Genomic DNA, 17,243 nt, shown 5'->3' with positions numbered 1-17,243 from the left:
ATATTCCAGTCAGGCGTTGTCGGAGGCCGCAGAATAGTGGTTCCAAGACGAGGGCGTACAATATCGCCGAAAGAGGGCAGCCTTGTCGCACCGATCGCTGGATCTGTATCGGCGGCGTAAGACGGCCATTATATAACACCTTGGACGTCGCGCCGCGTAGGAGACGCATCAGTACATTAACTATGACGTCCGGATACCCCATGTGTCGCAGTACCTCCATCAAAAATGTGTGGTCGACTCTGTCAAAGGCCTGGCTAAAGTCGAGTGAGGCCAAAACTCCTGGCAATTTGCGAGCTTTGGCTAGCGCGATCATATCTCTATATCGGCACAATGCAGTGCGAATATTATGGTCACCACCTAACGATGCCTGGTCCTGCGACACAACACATCGTACTGATCGCTTTAGGCGTGCCGCCAGAAGCCGGGTGAAAATCTTCAAGTCACTGTTGAGTAAGGTCAAGGGCCGATAGTCACTGATCCTGGATCCGCCTCGTGGTTTGTGTATAGGCACAATCAGACCTTCTGGGAAGGCCCCAGGTATCTGCGTCGTGAGAGACATAAGATCGCGGCAAATATCAGTCCATGCTGGTGCCAGCACTTGTTGATACGTCCGGTAAAATTCCAGAGGAAGGCCATCAGGTCCCGGGGACTTATGAGCAGCCCCAGCCTGTATTGCTTCAATGATTTCCTCTTCCGTTACATCTGCAGTCAAATCCGCCGCCGCTGTCGGAGAGATCGAGCCATAAGTGAGTTGAGAGACTTCGGCGATCACCTCTGGGGGATGTCGATGTTCCGAGTACAGCCTAGTGTAGTGAGCATGAAGGGCGTTTCCTATGTCGCGCTGGGTATCAAGGCGTCGTCCGTCTTCCGTCGTGATAGCTTGGATCAGTGTCCTGCGTCGGCGCCGTCGTTCTGCAATGACGTGGTACATAGACGGTTCCTCCTGGGCCACTCTGTCTTGAGTACGCGCTCTGACGATCGCACCCTCAAGGTGGCAACGTGTTAATCTGATGATCTGTGCCTTGGCACGGTTCACCGTCACCTGCCGTGCAGGTGAGTACGGCAGTGTTGTACATTCCCTTAAGATGCTGTAGTAAAAGTCCATGGTATGTCTCTTCCATGCTGCAACATCTCGGCCGTAGCCTATCAAGGTCTTCCGGAGGGCTGGTTTGGCGCAGAGTAACCACCACGACAGTGTAGACCGGTAGGTACCACGCCGGCGGCTACAAGAGTCCCACGTGTTCTCTACAAGGCGGCGGCATTCCTGAGAAGCGAGGTGGGCGACGTTCAACTTCCAAGGACCACGGCTGTGCCATACCTTCTGGCGGCCGAGGGTAATAGCGCAGATGTAGGCCCCGTGGTCAGAAAAAGCTGTGGGCCAAACTTCGGCAGCTCTTGTCCCCACAGCTATTGAGCGCGAGATGTAAATCCGGTCGATGCGGCTGGAGGAATGGCTGGTGTAGTGAGTAAATCCGGGCCGATCGCCACAAACATGTTCCCACGAGTCCACCAATTGAAGATTATTTATAATTGTCGTAAGTTCTGCGCAGGGAGAATGATGTGGTAACTGATCCTTAGGTGCTTGGCTACAGTTGAAGTCCCCTCCCATTATCAAGGCGTCCTGACGGCCCATAAAGAGGGACGTGATTGTATGAGCGAAAAAGGTGGATCGTTCGCGACGCCGACCACATCCTGTCGGTGCATAGATGTTAATAAGTTTGACTCCTTGGATAGTAAGAGCCATGCCTCTGGGGTCAGGGAGATACTCGACGTCTTCTGCGGATATACCTTCGCGGAAGAGGATCGCCACACCACTGTCATTGACAGACGCATGTGAGACCCAAGTCTTGTAGCCATAGGGTCCCTTGATGTCTGTGACATACACCTCTTGAAGGAGCGCAATGTCGATGTCTGCTGCGTTGAGCAGGTCCTGTAGCATCGCTATTTTATGTCGGGTACGTATGTTGTTGATGTTAATCGTCGCTAGACGGTACGTTTGGTCAGCCAGGTCGGCAACTGGGTTGTGTAGGAGGCCAGGTGTGGGCGGCAGGGGCGGCCCCACAGAGGCTGACGATACAGCCGTAGTCACTGTTGTTGGTCGGTGCTGGGTACAGCCGCGGGAGCATCTCTGCCTTCGGCATCCTCCTGGTGCTGTGGCTCATCCTCGACATCATCCGCCCAAGAATCAGATGCAGCAATTGGTAACTGTTGAGTGCTGTCAGTAGAGCGCTCGCGCGCATGTTCAGTAGCAGAAGTGATGTTGTCAGACTGAGGCTCAGAAATTGTATCCGTCGTAGCATCGTGACGGGAAGGGTGAGTTGTGGTGATAGAGTCCTGATTGTCGTCCGACGCCGGATGTTCGTCCGGGTCACACATCCGAAGCAGGCAATCATCGGATGGCGTATGGCGCCGTTTCTTGCGTTTTCGAGGGGACCGTTGTTTCCGGACATGTTGTTCTGTGTCAGAGTGCGGGCGACAATCATCTGATGCGGTCTCCATTGGTAGGAAGGCAGAGGTCGGGACAATTTCAGTTTCTACTTCCATCTTCTCTTTAGGCTCGTCTTGGTGGCACAATTGATCACCGTCTTGAGGCAAGTCTGCCGATGACGTCGTAGAGGGGGATATGCTGTCCGCCACACTGTCATCGACCACTGACTGCAATACGGTGTTACGATCCTGGGCAGGAACAGCTGTTGCGGTTGCAGCCGCTGCATACGTGATGGGGAGTGAAGTAGGCGTCGCCGGGGATGGAACTTCACCAACCGGTGTCTGAGTCAGTCGGCGTTGAATGCAGGCCGATCGGACATGTCCTTCCTGCCCACAGCCGGCGCAAGTACGCGGTTGTCCATCGTACATGACAATGGCTCTGCAGCCGCCAATTACTAAATAGGATGGCACATGCTTCGTCAGTTCAATCTTAATTTGTCGCACTCCATTTAAGACGGTGTACGTTTCAAACGTTTGCCATTTTTCAGCCAAGTGGCTTAGCACGTTGCCGTACGGTTTGAAAGCTGTCATCACAACATCTGGCGGGACTTCGAATGGCAGCTCGAAGACCCTCAGAGTGCGAAGGCCTAATCCAGCGTGGTCGATCGTGACAGTTCCTATGTGACCATCAGAATGCTTGAATTTAAGTCCATGAGCGTGTCGACACACAACATCAGTGCACGCCTTTTCATTGATCATTTTTATGTAGACGACACTTTGTGTTATAGAAAAGTGGATCCCAATGATGTCTTGAGGTGCAATATGAAGTTCGTCCCGGATGAAACGTTCAATGTCAAGTGCTCGAGGTCTTGCATAGTCCGCTTGAAATGTGATCTTAATGGTGGACTTGCGATACAAGTGCGCCATGGCACTACCGAGACACGGACGCGTGACACTCGCCGCAGCGGAAGGTAAACAGTAAACACTCGCGCGCGCGGTGCGCTAACAGGGGGACACAGGCACGACGACCTTGCCCCACCGCTGCTAACAGCGGACTGCTAGCAGGATCGTAACTCGTTTTAATCATTCTGGCACTGCTCAAGAGAAACTGCATTCTGTCCAAAAAGATTTGGATCTCTCTCGGCATGGATTGGTGCAAGATGGCACTGCTCAAAAAAATGGTTCAAATGGCTCTGAGCACTATGCGACTTAACTTCTGAGGTCATCAGTCGCCTAGAACTTAGAACTAATTAAACCTAACTAACCTAAGGACATCACACACATCCATGCCCGGGGCAGGATTCGAACCTGCGACCGTAGCGGTCGCGCGGTTCCGGACTGAGCGCCAAGAACCGCTAGACCACCGCGGCCGGCGGCACTGCTCAGCAAAAACTGCATTCTGTCCACAAAGATTTGAATCTCTCTCAGCATGGATTAGTGCAAGATGTACACAGTGGAATTCCACCTATTATAAGCTTGCAAGGCTAATGGAACAAAAACGGGCCATTTCAGTCATCTCATGGGCTGTAATATTGCCGATCTGACTACTGCACAATTGGAGCTTTTAGAGCAACTTCCGACATTATTACAACCATTTGAGGAAATAACAAAATTTTCACGTTTCGGATATGCTTGCATTTCTGAAACTATTCAGTATGTTGTTACAGTAACGCGATATTGCGATAAGACGAGTACACCAGATCTAACACCCAAATTAAGCCAGATGAGACTTCTCATACAACAAGGGGTGCAACAACAATTTGACGACATCACAAGAAGTAAAAGTGTGGTCGTAACCGGTTTAGGCCCACGGCTCAGAATGAAAGTTTTCACTAGTAAACCGCAAAGAGAAAAAGTAATGCAGTATATTTTGATCGAATGCCTAAAGATGATGAAACAAGCAGCGACGGTACCACGAATTCGTCGGGCCAAGATGATGAGAACCGAAGGGTAGGGTCTTATCACTCATCTTTTATGGATTGGTTCGAAGAGGTGATTGCTGAAGAAAACAGCTCATACCAGGGCATAGAACGAAAAAAAAAAATGCAGTTGCAACTGATATAGACCATTGTTTATGTATTAAGAACAAATCACGTCATGAAAATCCAACCAAGAATAGATAAATTTCCGTGTATAGAAAATCTTGCAGCAAAATATTTTGTCGGCTCAAGGAAGTAGTGTTTATTCAGAGCGTCCTTTCTCTGAAGCTGGGAATGTCTGCGACAAGAAAAGGAGTCAACTACTGCCTAAAAATGCAGAAAAATTAGTTGTTCTGCACCAAAATTTTCCACTTCTAAATTTTAATTCAAGTGCATAGACATTTATTATTTTAAAAAACTACGTAGTTCAGTATGTAAATTCAAGTCCAGATTCATAAAATTGGGAAGGGATTTACTAACACAAACGTACATTCTTTTAATAAAAATTTGCATACACTACTTGAGAAAAGAACTGTAGACACCGCTATTTAAAAGAAAATGTGTTTAGTGACCTTATCCGAAACAAGACATTGCTTGAGACCAGAACAGGAGACACTGAGGAACTGACAGACTTACAGTATCGTTAGGTAAATGCATGTGCAAGTCAGTGCAGAAATTTAAACCATTCTAAATGCACACAACTCAGCAACTTTTCATTTCAAATGAGTATAAAAGGATAACAGAATGTTCCTTGGACCAATCAACACTGAAGAGTTTATTCACACGTACTCTTCTTATACCATGTTACGAAAAAAGTCCACATGGATTATAACGTTCTACCACACTAGCTGCCATTGGTTGGTTAAAAATATATTTATTTTGTTTGTAGATTAAAATAAAGGGTTATTTTAATCCAGTCTATGATGGACAGAATATTATCAATCAGAAAAATTTGTAATGACTGTAGATCTGATTGAACTAACACTCCATATGGCATCAGCAGCTATTTACATCATGTAAGTAATATACACGTGGGTTTTTTGTTGCATAACTGCTAAAACACCTAATACTTGCATAACTGCTAAAATACCTGTAAGTTACAAGAGTTGAGATGATCTGGTAGCGTAAGAGACAGTGGAAAGAGATTTTGTTGTGCAATTATGAATTACAGCACATCATACTGGATTCTGGTGTTGGCATGAAATTTCAGAATTTCTACTGTGCTTTGTAATACCTAAAGCCGAATTTGTACAGAGGTATAGGAACTTCTGTTACTTAACATGTCAGTGTCCAAGAAAAGGATTACAACGATCTTGAGGACACTTACCTGCTATCTGCCAGAGAATAGCAATTTGACAATGGTCACTGCATACATCATATGAAAGACCACCCATTCATACTGTGTGATTAAAAAACGAAGTCATTACATGACCATACAATTGGATACAGAGTAACTGCCTGGGATCCTGATCTGAATTTGACTGTGTTCTTACACAGATTGCCGGCCCTGGTGGCCGAGCTGTTCTAGGCGCTCAGTCCGGAACCGCGTGACTGCTACGGTCGCAGGTTCGAATCCTGCCTCGGGCATGGATGTGTGTGATGTCCTTAGGTTAGTTAGCTTTAAGTAGTTCTAAGTTCTAGGGGACTGATAACCAAAACTGTTAAGTCCCATAGTGCTCAGAGCCATTTGAATCTTACACAGAGTTCAAAATGGTGAATTATCAACAAGCTCCCCATAGTTATCCATTCTCAGCACATTGCCTAGTGAAGAATGAGGCACTACTCTGTGCAAAATCTTTATGTCCCTGACGGGAAATTGGACTGCAGAAGTGGAAGCTGACAACCCAATGATGGGCCAGCTCCGTATTTTACACTATTACACAATGATTCTAAAAGCAAAAGATAGGCATAGTTCCTGGTCGTTTTCTGGGTACATGTGGTCACACAATGTAAGAATCTTTCCAGGGCAAAAGTAATATTAAGTATAATTTATTGACAACCTTTGTTATATATGTCTGATAGTTGCAAGAACTGTTACAGTGCAGTGCTGTCCGTAGCTCGTGGTCGTGCGGTAGCGTTCTCGCTTCCGACGCCCGGGTTCCCGGGTTCGATTCCCGGCGGGGTCAGGGATTTTCTCTGCCTCGTGATGACTGGGTGTTGTGTGATGTCCTTAGGTTAGTTAGGTTTAAGTAGTTCTAAGTTCTAGGGGACTCATGACCATAGATGTTAAGTCCCATAGTGCTCAGAGCCATTTGAACAGTGCAGTGCTAAACTCATTAGAATGAATACACAAAAAAACAGACTATTTTGATACCTTGTTGAAAATGTTCCTCAATAATTCTGTATTTGGTATGTGTAATGCACAGTAACATTGATGACAACAAACTTGTCGCTGTTTCATAATTATTCGTAAACAATGCCCCTAGAACCTCAACTAAACCTGAAATAAAGCGTTTGACAATGAAATGACAATGTTGTAATGTTTACCGAGCTACCAGTAAATTCAGGCATTATTTTTTTGGAATATTATTCGGTTATGCTGGAGCTCAACAGCCACTGTGTTAACAGATTGAACTTAGGATCTGTGCTAGTGATTCACAAAGTGAGTATATGTCTAAAAAAACATATGGCAGTGTTAGTATTGTTCCGCACTACAAGAATAGAAGAAAACGTCACAAGCTACCACTGTGTAAATTGAGTGACAAACTAATTCCAACACACCAGAGAGAGAAAATTTAGAACAGCTGATGAGCTATTCCTAGAAAAAACTGCCATCCTCCAATAAAGATACCAGTAATTATTCTTAGGCATCCACAACATAAACTCCTTTTGCACCTCTAGGCCTCACAGCAGCTTCCTAAAGACATAAGACACAAATATACAAGATATTATACTGGTGGGAACTACATATACTTTTGTGATCCATACATGAGTAGTTTCCTGTAACAATTTCTAATATTACAATGAGAAATAAGTGGTTATTTGTTTGTGATGATGTTTTAAATTGATAAGCTATTGCAAATACTATTACGTACAACAACACTGATCACTAATTTTGAATCTTGCTATTTTAGCAGAAAATTGTAGCGTGATTCCATACTGGCATAAAATTCAGGTTCGTTGATGATTGTCACTGACTCAAACTGATAATCATATGTTACTACTGTAATCAAAGACAGGAACAGAGAACCCTTTCGCCGGCCGGTGTGGCCGTGCGGTTAAAGGCGCTTCAGTCTGGAACCGCATGACCGCTACGGTCGCAGGTTCGAATCCTGCCTCGGGCATGGATGTGTGTGATGTCCTTAGGTTAGTTAGGTTTAATTAGTTCTAAGTTCTAGGCGACTGATGACCTCAGAAGTTGAGTCGCATAGTGCTCAGAGCCATTTGAACCATTTTAGAGAACCCTTTCAGAAAACAAAAAGCCCAGATACAGAAAATGGCAAACACCTTCACTAGACTTTCATCTGAAGGGCAATGTTAAGTTCGTGTTTGGCTTTACAGAACTGGTAGATAATGGATTATCACATAATTTCAAAATAATGCAATTTATTTCTATTCACTAGTCAAAACTTGAATTTATGTATAAGTTGCCTGTATGGTACGATGCCACCTAGAGATTTGCAAACAGCTCATTGCACATCCAAATGTTAACAACAGCTTTCAGAACCAGGACTGCCATTTCTCTTCATAGTAGCTCCTCTGCTGTGTCCAGTTCTCTCAACAAGAAACATGATCTTGTGACTGAACTTTGTATCTAAACAAAGGAACTGTATATGGAAACCACTCATCTTCAGTGGTGGACTGCAACTGCTTACATAGTAGTTAAAAGTATGTATTTTTCAATCAATTATTACTTTTATGAAGAACATACAGTCTTGACAACAGTTCTTTCTGCCACAACAAAAGTCTATAAATAAGAAAATAAAGGTTTGTGAGTATGTTAGTTATGTTAATTGCTCCATTAGTGCCAAAGAATGTGAATGGTAACAATTGTGTTCTGATGCATCAACACAGTGAGCATTGCTCTCCAGTCAGGCACAGATCCAAAGTGGGGAGGAAGAGGAGGGTGTCATAATGCCCCCCTTCCCCCCATCAAAAATTTTGGTGAAAACATTTATATTGTTACACAAATAAATTTCCAAATTTCTCAGTTAACTCTCAGATAATACAGTAGAATGAAAACTAAGAGTCAAACATGGCAAGTAATTCTAGAAAGATGCAAGTTGTGTTTGACAGAGGATACTTTTCAATTTCTTGCCCATGAGGACAGTTTTGCATCCTGGCCATCTGCGAAGAACATTCCAGCCAGATAAAGGGACCCATTCACTAGCTGACTGTACTTGCTGCCAGAAGCTAATCGGAGCCCACACACATAACTGGCAAACCACAGGAGGTTGGTTTAGCCAAGACAGAATGAGAAAGATCCCGCAACCTCATTACGAAAAAACAAAAACCATAAACGGATGTGTGTTCTCAATCATACTGTTTAGGGGAACACTGATAATTGCAAATACACATCTCAGTTTCTTATCAATAAAGATTTTGATAATGTGACAGATGAGAGAGACAATGACACAAGCACTTCTCAAATTTTCAAATGAATGTTTTTCAAATGATGCAGTCTGTTTCTGTGAATTGCAATTTCTTGGAAGTTATGCTAAAGCTATGTACTAAGAACTGATGTAAACAAATTATTATTATAATTATAATTATTGTATTAGAACTTCTACATACACTGTTGGCCATTAAAACTACAACACTAGAAAGAACAACAAATAAAGAGATTTTACTTATCATGTACACAGAAGAATGCTGAAGATTAGATGGGTAGATCAAATACCTAATGAGTATGTACTGAACTGAACTGGGGAGAAAAGTATTTTATGACACAACCTGACTTACAGAAGTGATCAGTTGATAAGACACATCCTGAGGCACAAGGAAGTCATCAATTTGGTAACAGAGAGAAGTGAGAGGGAGAGGGGTACAGTAGCACAAAGGCTCCAATTCTGTAGGAAGGTTGAAATGGATGTAGGTTGCAGTAGTTATGCTGAGATGAGACTTACGCAGAATACACTAATCTGGAGAATTGTATTAAACCAATCTTCAGACTGAAGGCCACAACAACAACAGAATTTATATACAGTATAATAGGCATGAACAGATCTGTAGGGACACAGACTGGTAATATACAGGGTACAAAATTTAGCACACAAAGCTGCTACACTGGCATATCAATGGATATAACTCACCTGGGCATTGAGTCAAACTGACCTCAGATGAATGATACGGATACATCCTATGTGCAGCTCCAGTTATATGTCAGAGTTAATGAACAATAGTGGCAGGCTAGTGGGGGCACACCAGTCTCTCTGCAACCTGTGACCACTTGTTATTAATGGGTGAGAGATCTGGAGAATTTTGGGACAAGTACCAATTAAACACCCTAAGTATCGATGTATGTCAGAGTAGCACAGGTAACGTGCGGTCCCACATTATCTTCTCAAAAGATAATGTTATGGAGGCCTCGAGTGCAGGCACATGGCCACTTGACTTAACTTGTCAAAAATGTAGCTTTTGCTGGCCAAATTACCAACTACACATACTGGAGGTGGCACTGTTGTCAACACACTTCTCCCTGTTGCCATGTCAAGGGAGGCTGTAACGATAATCTTCATGCTGACAGTCTGTGGTGCTTCAGTCATCGCTGCACTGTCTGTGTGGCTACTCAGGTTGCTACAAGGTATATTTTCTGATTCGTGGAATGTGACACAGCTGTGCAACCCTGCACGACGGAGAGAACAATTTGTCTCGTCTTTCTGGTGCAAACCCACAGATTTCATATTTGTACGAGTGTCGCGTGATCCCGACTGGCACGAGCAGCTCGGAGATCGATAAACCGTAGTTCAGAATGCCACAGTCCTGCCTCTGTCGTCCGCAGCTCGTGGTCGTGCGGTAGCGTTCTCGCTTCCCGCGCCCGGGTTCCCGGGTTCGATTCCCGGCGGGGTCAGGGATTTTCTCTGCCTCGTGATGACTGGGTGTTGTGTGATGTCCTTAGGTTAGTTAGGTTTAAGTAGTTCTAAGTTCTAGGGGACTGATGACCATAGATGTTAAGTCCCATAGTGCTCAGAGCCATTTTGAACCAGCCTGCCTCTGTCGAATTCTGACATGTGTTCCGCCTTACATGCAGAAGAACATGATCTCACAAATGAACAATATTCGAGTGCAGTTTCCAAACTATAAACCCGTTATGTAATCTTTCCTCAAATAAAAAATTAATATTGTGTTATTACTACCTATCTTGCGTGGTTACACTGAGTTGCTACTTGCCTGCATAGCCAAATATCTACACTACTGGCCATTAAAATTGTTACACCACGATGATGACGTGCTACAGAATCGAAATTAAACCGACGGGAAGAAGACGCTGTGATATGCAAATGATTAGCTTTTCAGAGCATTCACACAAGGTTGGCGCCAGTGGCGACAACTACAACGTGCTGACATGAGGAACGTTCCAGCCGATTTCTCATACACAAACAGCAGTTGACCGGCGTTGTCTGGTGAAACGTTGTTGTGATGCCTCGTGTAAGGAGGAGAAATGCCTACCATCACGTTTCCGACTTTGATAAAGGTCGGATTGTAGCCAATCGCGATTGCGGTTTATCGTATCGCGATATTACTGGTCGCGTTGGTCGAGATCCGATGACTGTTAGCAGAATATGGAATCGGTGGGTTCAGGAGGGTAATACGGAACGCCATGCTGGATCCCAACGGCCTCCTATCACTAGCAGTCGAGATGACAGGCATCTTATACGCATAGCTGTAACGCATCGTGCAGCCACGTCTCGATATCTGAGTCAACAGATAGGGACGTTTGCAAGACAACAACCATCTGCACGAACAGTTCGACGACATTTGCAGCAGGATGGACTATCAGCATCGTGATGGTCGCATCCGAGTTTGGCGACATCGTGGTGAACGCACATTGGAAGTGTGTATTCGTCATCGCCATACTGGCGTATCAACCGGCGTGATGGTATGGGGAGCCATTGGTTACACGTCTCGGTCACCTCTTGTTCGCATTGACTTCACTTTGAACAGTGGACGTTACATTTCAGATGTGTTACGACCTGTTGTTCTACCCTTCATTCGATCCCTGCGAAACCCTACATTTCAGCAGGGTAATGCACGACCGCATATTGCAGGTCCTGTACGGGCCTTTCTGGATACAGAAAATGTTTGACTGCTACCCTGGCCAGCACATTCTCCAGATCTCTCACCAACTGAAAACGTCTGGTCAATGGTGGCCGAGCAACTGGCTCGTCACAATACGCCATTCACTACTCTTAATGAACTGTGGTATCGTGTTGAAGCTGCATGGGCAGCTGTATCTGTACACGCCATCCAAGCTCTGTTTGACTCAATTCCCAGGCGTATCAAGGCCGTTATTACGGCCAGAGGTGGTTGTTCTGGGTACTGATTTCTCAGGATCTATGCACCCAAATAGCGTGAAAATGTAATCACATGTCAGTTCTACTATAATATATTTGTCCAATGAATACCCTATTATCATCTGCATTTCTTCTTGGTGTAGCAATTTTAATGGCCAGTAGTGTAGTACACTTCATGTCATTTTGGCATTTGTTGCATGCCATCTTCATGGTGTTGCTACTTTAATGACCAGTAGTATATATTATTATCATTATTATTATTATGGTATGCATCTGGGGCACGTTAAAAAGTGTTGCCAGTGGTAATTAGGGGGGAAGGGGGTGCAGAAACTGTAACAAATTGCGATTACTATGCTTAGGTGTACAAAATACTTACTAGCTGCAGGGTTGATGCCGAGCGAGGCGGCTTGCGACGCGGCGACGCTGAGCGTTCCCAGCCCGCCGTAAGGCGGCGGAGGGGGCGGTGGCGGCGGCCCCGGCGCGGGCGCGGGAGGCGGCGCGGAACCGGGGGCGGTGCCGGGCGGCCCGGGGGCGGCGCCCGCCGAGGAGGCGGACACCTGCGGAGGTGGCGGAGGCGGGCCGGCGGGCGCGCCCGCAGCGGGCCCGGGGTGGTAGCGGCCCGGCACGCCGCCCACACCGCCCACACCGCCGACGCCACCGACGCCGCCGACGCCGCCCACGCCGCCGACGCCGCCCAGCACGGTGAACGGCAGGTGCGGCGCCAGGTGAGGCGCCAGGCCGGGCGGCAGCGCGCCGAACAGCGAGTGGCCGCCGCTGGCTGCCGCCGCCGCCGCTGCAGCCGCTGCGACACAGAGGGTGCGTGCGACTACCACAAGCGACGAGCAGAACCGGGGAAAACTGGGCACTTACGATCTACATCTACATCTATACTCCGCAAGCCACCCAACGGTGTGTAGCCGAGGACACTTTACGTGACACTGTCATTACCTCCCTTTCCTGTCCAGTCGCGTATGGTTCGCGGGAATATCGGCTGCCGGAAAGCCTCCGTGCGCGCTCGAATCTCTCTTATTTTTACATTCGTGATCTCCTCGGGAGGTATAAGTAGGGGGAAGCAATATATTCGATACCTCATCCAGAAACGCACCCTCTCTAAACCTGGACAGCAAGCTACACCGCGATGCAGAGCGCCTCTCTTGCACAGTCTGCCACTTGAGTTTGCTGAACATCTCCGTAACGCTATCTCGCTTACGAAATAACCCTGTGACGAAACGCGCCGCTCTTCTTTGGATCTTAGCTATCTCCTCTGTCAACCCGATCTGGTACGGATCCCACACTGATGAGCAATACTCAAGTATAGGTCGGACGAGTGTTTTGTAAGCCACCTCCTTTGTTGATGGACTACATTTTCTAAGGACTCTCCCAATGAATCTCAACCTGCCATCCGCCTTACCAACAATTAATTTTATATGATCATTCCACTTCAAATCGTTCCGTACGCATACTCCCACAAATTTTACAGAAGTAACTGCTACCAGTGTCTGTTCCGCTATCATATAATCATACAATAATGGATCCTTCTTTCTATGTTTTCGCAATACATTACATTTGTCTATGTTAAGGGTCAGTTGCCACTCCCTGCACCAAGTGCCTATCCGCTGCAGATCTTCCTGCATTTCGCTCCAATTTTCTAATGCTGCAACTTCTCTGTGTACTACAGCATCATCTACATCTACATCTACATCTACATCCATACTCCGCAAGCCACCTGACGGTGTGTGGCGGAGGGTACCCTGAGTACCTCTATCGGTTCTCCCTTCTATTCCAGTCTCGTATTGTTCGTGGAAAGAAGGATTGTCGGTATGCCTCTGTGTGGGCTCTAATCTCTCTGATTTTATCCTCATGGACTCTTCGCGAGATATACGTAGGAGGGAGCAATATACTGCTTGACTCTTCGGTGAAGGTATGTTCTCGAAACTTCAACAAAAGCCCGTACCGAGCTACTGAGCGTCTCTCCTGCAGAGTCTTCCACCGGAGTTTATCTATCATCTCCGTAACGCTTTCGCGATTACTAAATGATCCTGTAACGAAGCGCGCTGCTCTCCGTTGGATCTTCTCTATCTCTTCTATCAACCCTATCTGGTACGGATCCCACACTGCTGAGCAGTATTCAAGCAGTGGGCGAACATGCGTACTGTATGTAACCTACTTCCTTTTTTTTCGGATTACATTTCCTTAGGATTCTTCCTATGAATCTCAGTCTGGCATCTGCTTTACCGACGATCAACTTTATATGATCATTCCATTTTAAATCACTCCTAATGCGTACTCCCAGATAATTTATGGAATTAACTGCTTCCAGTTGCTGATCTGCTATTTTGTAGCTAAATGATAAGGGATCTATCTTTCTATGTATTCGCAGCACATTACACATGTGTACATTGAGATTCAATTGCCATTCCCTGCACCATGCGTCCATTCGCTGCAGATCCTCCTGCATTTCAGTACAATTTTCCATTGTTACAACCTCTCGATACACCACAGCATCGTCTGCAAAAAAGCCCCAGTGAACTTCCGATGTCATCCACAAGGTCATTTATGTATATTGTGAATAGCAACGGTCCTATGACACTCCCCTGCGGCACGCCTGAAATCACTCTTACTTCGGAAGACTTCTCTCCATTGAGTATGACATGCTGCATTCTGTTATTTAGGAACTCTGCAATCCAATCACACAATTGGTCTGATAGTCCATATGCTCTTAGTTTGTTCATTAAACGACTGTGGGGAACCGTATCGAACGCCTTGCGGAAGTCAAGAAACACGGCATCTACCTGTGAACCCGTGTCTATGGCCCTCTGAGTCTCGTGGACGAATAGCGCGAGCTGGGTTTCACACGACCGTCCTTTTCGAAACCCATGCTGATTCCTACAGAGTAGATTTCTAGTCTCCAGAAAAGTCATTATACTCGAACATAATACGTGTTTCAAAATTCTACAACTGATCGACGTTAGAGATATAGGTCTATAGTTCTGCACATCTGTTCGACGTCCCTTCTTGAAAACGGGGATGACCTATGCCCTTTTCCAATCCTTTGGAACGCTACGTTCTTCTAGAGACCTACGGTACATCGCTGCAAGAAGGGGGGCATGTTCCTTCGCGTACTCTGTGTAAAATCGAACTGGTATCCCATCAGGTCCAGCGGCCTTTCCTCTTTTGAGCGATTTTAATTGTTTCTCTATCCCTCTGTCGTCTATTTCGTTATCTACAATTTTGTCATCTGTACGACAATCGGGAGAAGGAAGTACAGTGCAGTCTTCCTCTGTGAAACAGCTTTGGAAAAAGACATTTAGTATTTTGGCCTTTAGTCTGTCATCCTCTGTTTCTGTACCATTTTGGTCACAGAGTGTCTGGACATTTTGTTTTGATCCACCTAACGCTTTGACATAAGACCAAAATTTCTTAGGATTTTCTGCCAAGTCAGTACATCCGCGAAAAGCCGCATGGACCTTCCGACACTATCTACTAGGTCCTTTATATATATTGTGAAAAGCAATGGTCCCATAACACTCCCCTGTGGCACGCCAGAGGTTACTTTAACGTCTGTAGACGTCTCTCCATTGAGAACAACGTGCTGTGTTCTGTTTGCTAAAAACTCTTCAATCCAGCCACACAGCTGGTCTGATATTTCGTAGGCTCGTACTTTGTTTATCAGGCGACAGTGCGGAACTGTATCGAACGCCTTCCGGAAGTCAAGGAAAATGGCATCTACCTGGGAGCCTGTATCTAATATTTTCTGGGTCTCATGAACAAATAAAGCTAGTTGGTTCTCACACGATCGCTGCTTCCGGACTCCATGTTGATTCTTACAGAGAAGCACTGCACTGCAAGAAGCACTGGACTGAACTACATGACAGCAATTGTGGACGTTATGCTGTGACGTGGATCTTAGGAAACACAGCAAAACTAACGCCATAAAAAAGTAAGTGAAAAATTGTTCATCGCTCTTTTTGAAAGATGGTAACTGCTGACTGCGCATAGGCCAGATACACCCAGGCCGCGGCCTCCGCGAGCAAAGGAGGCGCCGAGTGTACTCGATTGGCGCTTGCGTTTTCGGTACACTTGACATCTACCCCACCGCCCCACGTATACAAATTGCAGCCAGCAACACTGTCGCAGGTGTAACGACTGGTCCACTACTGAGCTTACATGGCGGGCGACTACTGTACAATATACCCACAATATACACTCCTGGAAATTGAAATAAGAACACCGTGAATTCATTGTCCCAGGAAGGGGAAACTTTATTGACACATTCCTGGGGTCAGATACATCACATGATCACACTGACAGAACCACAGGCACATAGACACAGGCAACAGAGCATGCACAATGTCGGCACTAGTACAGTGTATATCCACCTTTCGCAGCAAAGCAGGCTGCTATTCTCCCATGGAGACGATCGTAGAGATGCTGGATGTAGTCCTGTGGAACGGCTTGCCATGCCATTTCCACCTGGCGCCTCAGTTGGACCAGCGTTCGTGCTGGACGTGCAGACCGCGTGAGACGACGCTTCATCCAGTCCCAAACATGCTCAATGGGGGACAGATCCGGAGATCTTGCTGGCCAGGGTAGTTGACTTACACCTTCTAGAGCACGTTGGGTGGCACGGGATACATGCGGACGTGCATTGTCCTGTTGGAACAGCAAGTTCCCTTGCCGGTCTAGGAATGGTAGAACGATGGGTTCGATGACGGTTTGGATGTACCGTGCACTATTCAGTGTCCCCTCGACGATCACCAGTGGTGTACGGCCAGTGTAGGAGATCGCTCCCCACACCATGATGCCGGGTGTTGGCCCTGTGTGCCTCGGTCGTATGCAGTCCTGATTGTGGCGCTCACCTGCACGGCGCCAAACACGCATACGACCATCATTGGCACCAAGGCAGAAGCGACTCTCATCGCTGAAGACGACACGTCTCCATTCGTCCCTCCATTCACGCCTGTCGCGACACCACTGGAGGCGGGCTGCACGATGTTGGGGCGTGAGCGGAAGACGGCCTAACGGCGTGCGGGACCGTAGCCCAGCTTCATGGAGACGGTTGCGAATGGTCCTCGCCGATACCCCAGGAGCAACAGTGTCCCTAATTTGCTGGGAAGTGGCGGTGCGGTCCCCTACGGCACTGCGTAGGATCCTACGGTCTTGGCGTGCATCCGTGCGTCGCTGCGGTCCGGTCCCAGGTCGACGGGCACGTGCACCTTCCGCCGACCACTGGCGACAACATCGATGTACTGTGGAGACCTCACGCCCCACGTGTTGAGCAATTCGGCGGTACGTCCACCCGGCCTCCCGCATGCCCACTATACGCCCTCGCTCAAAGTCCGTCAACTGCACATACGGTTCACGTCCACGCTGTCGCGGCATGCTACCAGTGTTAAAGACTGCGATGGAGCTCCGTATGCCACGGCAAACTGGCTGACACTGA

General features: G+C 46.7%; 1 protein-coding gene across 1 annotated transcript in view; it reads right to left on the bottom strand.

The window, feature by feature from the left end:
• LOC126249416 (bromodomain adjacent to zinc finger domain protein 2B-like) overlaps positions 1 to 17,243 on the bottom strand; it is a 352,537-nt gene that overhangs the window by 322,089 nt on the left and 13,205 nt on the right. Inside the window, exons 4-6 of the mRNA XM_049951070.1 lie at positions 15,730 to 16,009; positions 12,404 to 12,626; positions 12,177 to 12,271 (exon numbers count right to left, since the gene is read on the bottom strand). Coding sequence (XP_049807027.1) covers positions 12,177 to 12,271; positions 12,404 to 12,626; positions 15,730 to 16,009 — 598 coding nt within the window. The remainder of the gene's footprint in view (positions 1 to 12,176; positions 12,272 to 12,403; positions 12,627 to 15,729; positions 16,010 to 17,243) is intronic.

Source organism: Schistocerca nitens, chromosome 3 (assembly GCF_023898315.1).
Source record: "Schistocerca nitens isolate TAMUIC-IGC-003100 chromosome 3, iqSchNite1.1, whole genome shotgun sequence".
Taxonomy (NCBI): Eukaryota; Metazoa; Arthropoda; class Insecta; order Orthoptera; family Acrididae; genus Schistocerca; species Schistocerca nitens.
This window is presented reverse-complemented; position numbering and strand designations above follow the sequence as displayed.